Raw genomic sequence first — 6000 nt, forward strand, 5'->3', positions numbered from 1 at the left:
AGCCACAGACGCACAGGCAACGTGAGTGCGACACACGTCATAAGGTCACGTAGTGGGTTCGCGACCATGCAAAAGGGTCGTGCGCAAGCGCAGTGAATCCTAGGGCGGGCACATAAGAGGAGGTCGTCGAAGTCTATCCTCGACCAATCCCGTACTTGCATGCGAACTCAACGCAAAGCCCCACCCGCAAGTCTTCGTCTGTCCCCACCCTCCCCAACCCCGCCCCTAGATCCTATATCACTTTAACCCCAGCTTTTCTCCTTGCTGTAACCGGCCTAGAGTGCTTTAGTTGCTTTAACTCTGGAGAAGCACAAGGCAGGTGCTACGAGAGCGAAAGCCAGTTCGCAGAACTGCAGCCTCCGCTTTCCCCGCCAAAAGATCTGTGACTTGCGCGAGGCCACTCAATACTGATAGGGACCAGTGAATGCTCAAGGATATACCTGTTTTTTTTTTTAATTTATTTTTTATTATTGAGAAAAGGAGAAAAAAAACAAACAAAAAACAAGTTTCCACCTCCTCCCAGCCTCCCATTTCCCTCCCCCTCCTCCCACCCTTCTCCCCCTCCTCCCACCCTTCTCCCCCTCCTCCCACCCTTCTCCCCCTCCTCCCACCCTTCTCCCCCTCCTCCCACCCTTCTTCCCCTCCCCCCACTCCTCTCCCCCTCCCTCTCCAGTCCACAGAGCAGTCCGGTTCCCTGCCCTGTGGTAATCCTAGGTCCTCCCCCCTCCGTCCTTGTCTAGGAAGGTGAACATCCAAACTGGCTAGGCTCCAACAAAGCCAGCACATTAAGTAGGATCAAAACCCCGTGCCATTGTCCTTGGCGTCTCATCAGCCCTCATTGTTCGCCATGTTCAGAGAGTCCGGTTATACCTGTTTGAAGTGGGCAGAGGTACAGTCCCATTTTACACAACAGGAGGGGGTCACACGCCAAAGTTGAAACGGCTAATAAACGGTGGAACCGGGATTCAACCCAGAGCTGATAACCTTTTAATTCCTGTGAGTCTTCTCAACTCGTCTCTTTGTTCAGCTTCTCTAACCTGTAACACGGTCTCAGGAAATGATCGGGGTTTGGTAGTACTGGCTAGGGAAAGGCAAGGCACCCTGTTTGGTCATTGGGTAAACGGTGAGTTCAAGGCTGCTTGCCGAAATCCAGATGTCTTTATGGGTCAGTGCAGCGGACAGAGCTGGGCTGGCCTCCTAGCTTAGAGCTGTGTGACACCTGGGGTTGGGGATTGACTAAGAAAAGATACTATTGTCTTTATTTTGTTTGATTGGAATGCTCTCAAGAATTTTTGTTATCAGACAGATTGACTGAAATTCAGAAAAGAAGGCCTTCTCTCTCTAAACGGTCCCAGGTTGGCAAGACTTATACCACCCAAAAAGCATAGCATATGATCTCCAGACCGAAGCTGGGTCCCAAAACCTTGCATGCACAGCGGTTGCCAATGGCAACGAATATTTCTCTCCCCACCACTACCTCCCTCTTGAAAAATTAAGAACGAGTAGAGGGCAGTTCCTATTTTTCACAGATAACACAAATAGGTCCCAGAACCCAGATTATAATTTTTTTCTATAGGGGCACCCAAACCCCTTTGTTTTATTTCTAGAATGCTCTGGATATGGTACAGAGTATAAATGTAAATGCCTTTGTGGATTACAATTATTAACGTTAAACAGAGACATAGATGAAAGAGAAAACAGAGAGGAGGCACTGGTATGCACAGGGTGAGGATACATGGCACCAAGGGACACATCCGTGATAGCTGCTCTTTGGCTAGCCCCCCCATGACCCTGCTCAGTCCTTCTGACCATTTTCCCAGAGGGAATGGTGGAGTTGAAAGAATGGGGAGGGGGTCGGTTATGTAACCCAGTGGTAGAGCATTTGCCTGGTATGCACAAGGCCCTTTACAAAGATAAAAGAAAGAAAATCTACTGGCCCTTTTATGGTGACATGGCCTGGTTTCCATTGGTGCAAAAACTTCTGTGTCTTCTCATTGCACCCCTCCCCCACATTTCAACAAAGCCAAAAAAAGGAGGCTTCTAGCTTCTGTACCCTTTCCTTGTCTTTTCTCCACCCGTCTTAGACGAAAACACGGACACAAACATCCTATAATGGGTCTGTTCCTTTAAGTTGGTGGTGGCGTGAGGGGCCCTTGGAGAGCTGAGAAGGTGTAGAGATGTCTTCAGCATACCATACAGTCACTTCTGGTTTGTCCAAGAACCTTTATTGGAAAAATGTCCCAGGGGTGAGATCACCAGCAGCGAGAGGGACTGCCAGGTGAGGGGGGAGCACCTGAGGCTCCGTGGAAGACATTGGAGTAGTGCAGTGTGGCATCTGCCTCGAGGCCCAGATGCTTGCTTCCTCTTCCTCCGTGGAAGAGGGCAATACAGACAGAAACAGCCCTCTCTGAGGCCCAGAGGCAAGCTGTAGGGGCAGCTAGTGGATGCCAATGGTCCTGATGCAGGTGAGATGGGGCCCCATTTGGGACCTAGTGGGATAGGGTCGAATAAATGACTCACCTGGACCTGGGAGATAGGAGATGTTCCATTTGATATCCACTCCCAGGTCCAGGGGTACAGATTCTAACAGACCTACCTTCTGGCCCTGCTCACAGTGGAAAGAGGATGGGTACCAGCCTGGGATTCTGGGAGTGCACAGCCTTGTGGGAGTCTCAGAGAGATCACCAACTTAGGCCTCCCTGACCCCACCCCCCATTATCAGTGCATCTCTCTTCTGGTTCTGGTTCTTCAGTCACTCAGTTCACTCAAACGTCGATGGTGTTGATAGAAGGAGACTTTTTCTATGAGAGAAGATTACCCAAATCTCAAATTTCAGACAGGTAAAGGTGCTGCTCCCGCCTTCTGGACTCCTTCATCCCAGACATCCCATTCCCGCCCCACCCCCCTTCGCTGCCTATTCTGCTTTTCACTGAATACTCCTGGGCACCCAGATCACCCTTCTCACACTCACTGGTCCCCATGTCACCTGTCTTGTCCCCACTGGCCTTCCCTGAGGACTCTGTTCAGGACCCTTCCCCTTCTCCTTGGGGTTGTTGTTGGAGTCGTTGCCCTTGATGATGTCATACTGACCGCAGAATAGCCCGATCACAGCTGAAACACAACAATACCATCTGAGCCTTGATCTTGACCTCTCATTCACAGCCTTGAGGCTATAACAGCCGCACGACTTCTAGAAAATCCTGGAATTCCTGGGGCCCATACAACCGTCATCCCTGGCCATGCAATAGCCTTCTCTCTTTCTCCCCAAACTTGTCCTGATTACCTCCCTCCACCAGCCATCCCCCCCCCCTTCTCTCCTTTTTCTCCTGACAGGTAACCTTCACCACTTCCCACTATCATGGACCCAAGTCCCTGGCTCCCCATCCGGTACTCACCAGCCCACATGAGCAACACCACCACAATGATGACCACTTCCCCGGTCCTGACCTGCACGGTGTAGTCACTGTCTTCAGCCAGGCCCCAAAGAGCACAGGCCCTAGTGGTGATGTTCACCTCCCTGATTACACGCTGCCCAGAGGGCCTTTCTGTCGCTGCAAGAAGATGTAGAGAAAGGAGAACAACCTAGCCCCGGTCCCTGACCATGAGGCTTAACTCAGAATTCTGTAACATCCAAGCACTCCAAAGGAGTAATGTGCAGGGGTGTTCAGAGACCCAAGGGCACAGGTTGGGGAAACAGGGTGATTGGTACTTGCTGGGAAATGGAGTAGCCAATGACGATGTTGCCTTCTGGGACGTCCCAGGACACAGTGGCCGAGTTGGCTCTGAGATGAGTGATGGTCACATTCACAGGAGAGGGAGGTCGGTCTGGGGGTGCCAGGGTGTTAACAGGTTAAGAAGTTTCACTTCCACACTAGCTCTGAAGGACCCCCACTGCCGGCGTCCTCTTCACTCACCTGCTCGCACAAAGCCCAGGTCACAGCTGACCAGCAGGAGGACCTTGGGACTCAGATATGGGGAAAGAGGCATCAAAGAAGCCATGGTTTCCACCGAGTTAGCCGAGGGGCCCGGAGGCATCCGCTTAACATCCAGGGGGGGGGGGGGGGATCCTGGAAGAGGCAGGAGTTGTGGGGGTCAGGATCTGTCCAGAACGCAAGCGGGATGCAGCAGCTCTCCCAGGCTTCCTACGGCCCATAGCCCATTTTCCCCGCTCCTTTCCCTCCTCCGCATAACCCTGGTGCCCACCACAGCCCCCACCCGCGCAGTCGGATCAGCCCACACTCACCTGCCGGGTCCTCGTGGTCGGTCAGGCCTCGGGGGGTTGTTCGGTGCCCAGGGGGCGGCCCATCGCCGGACTGGCGCTGGCCCTACCCCATCCCGACGCAGGACCGCCTAGGCGGGCAGCGCCGGCCGAGCTGCGGGCAGAGAGGGCAGAGGCGGAGTGGCCGCGGGCCGTGAGTCTGCGGGGCCCCCAGCGTTCCCGAGGGCCACGCATAGTCTGTCTCGGAGCAGAGGGCGTTGCCGGCGAGGCCTGGCAGCTGGCCTGTGTCCCCGGTGCAGAGGACAGTGCGGCGGCCGAGGCTGGTCCCCTGCAGCGGGATGTGACCGTCCGGGCCAGCCAGCCGCCTCCTTCTGCAGAGCTGGCGACGCGCGCTCCGCTGCAGCCCGGCTGGAACGTGCGGGCCCGCCCCGCCCGCCCCGCCCCGCTAGGGTTCCCGTCGCCATCATCCTACCCCCCCCCCCCATTACCTACCCCGCCAGCCTTGTTCTCTCGGGGCTCCTCCCATGACCCTCCCAATGGCGGCCTGCTGGGCCCCTATTCCCTCACCCTCCCTGCTCTAGTAGATGAACTGACTGGGGTACCCGGACAGGTGCAGATGCGAGGGTCTAGGGCACCTGAAAGAGCCCCTCCTTCCCGGCATGAAATTAGCCAAGTTGAGAGGAGGCATTCCATCTCCGAAAGCAGGAGGGGGCTGAGAGGAGAGAAGACAGACTGGTGAAGATGATAATTGTTTTAACAATCTCTTGGAGACTGCGTCAGCCTTTAAGTCTCTTTCCCATTCATGATCTGATTGGATTCCATTCGCTTTCTCATTCATTCCTTCATTTTTTTTTTCGGCAAATATTTAATGAGCATCTTCAGTGTGCCTTCCTTTAGAAGAGCTGGAGATGACTTTAAAAAATGCTGGGCATATAGGAACAATTAAAAAACAGACCTCTCTGTCTCTGTTTCTCTCCCTCTCTCATGTGTTTGTGTGTGTTTGTGTGTGTGTGTGTGTGTGTGTGTGTGTGTCTGTGTGTGTGTGTGTGTGTGTGTGAGAGAGAGAGAGAGAGAGAGAGAGAGAGAGAGAGAGAGTAATTCATTCGTTTTTAGAGAAATCCATTAACCTGCGCCTCAGGTTTCCCACCTGTAAAGCATAGAATCCTGGAACAGAGCTTAGACTATCAAATGTGACAATGCTGGACAAAGGCCTTTAAAAGCCTCTGTTAGTGTATGAAGTGCTGTTTCTTTGCGCCAACTTGCTAGTTGTTGCAAAATTCATTCAGGAAGCATGTAAGTCCTTAAATTATTTCATAGTTTAGCTGAGTGTGAAATCTGTGTAATACTAAACAAACTGACCACTCCTCTGAGCCCATCTAAACACAAGGCTGTCAGCAATGACCCTAAGTGTCCACGTATCCGGGGATGCCTACCATTTGGGGGAAAGAGACTGGCTGTATTCTTGGGCCTGCTGTTCTGGACCTGAGCACAGGTTGTCCTAAAACTGATTCCTGTGCACTGTGAGAGCAGAGTGAAGACCCTTCATACTTGTGGGCAACACAGGAACAAGGCCACAGCTCACCTGGCCTCCAGTTATGGTCCCGCTAGCCTTCTTGGGCCCTAGGTGCCACATCTAGGCCTTTCTATACCTCGGGAGGCAGAGCTGATGAGGTCCTAAGGAGTCTTGAAGGCTGTATCCTAAATATGTGCTCAAAATGTAATAAATCTACAGATAATCTTTCCAAAGACATGGATGAGGAAATAACCAAACATCAATGATG

General features: G+C 52.8%; 1 protein-coding gene across 1 annotated transcript; it reads right to left on the bottom strand.

Moving 5' to 3' along the window:
• Nucleotides 1-2209: 2209 nt before the first annotated feature.
• LOC121439691 (fibronectin type III domain-containing protein 4-like) lies at nucleotides 2210-4591 on the bottom strand. The gene is made up of 7 exons (XM_041640273.1): nucleotides 4244-4591; nucleotides 3915-4067; nucleotides 3710-3825; nucleotides 3601-3621; nucleotides 3396-3528; nucleotides 2987-3111; nucleotides 2210-2801 (listed from the first exon to the last, which is right to left on the bottom strand). Exons 2-7 carry the CDS (start codon nucleotides 4033-4035, stop codon nucleotides 2766-2768), a joined length of 552 nt encoding a protein of 183 aa, XP_041496207.1. The 5' UTR covers nucleotides 4036-4067; nucleotides 4244-4591; the 3' UTR covers nucleotides 2210-2765.
• Between the last annotated feature and the right edge of the window lie 1409 nt (nucleotides 4592-6000).

Source organism: Microtus oregoni, unplaced genomic scaffold (genome assembly GCF_018167655.1).
Source record: "Microtus oregoni isolate MIOR12 unplaced genomic scaffold, Mior012 000062F_ref0000492, whole genome shotgun sequence".
NCBI lineage: Eukaryota > Metazoa > Chordata > Mammalia > Rodentia > Cricetidae > Microtus > Microtus oregoni.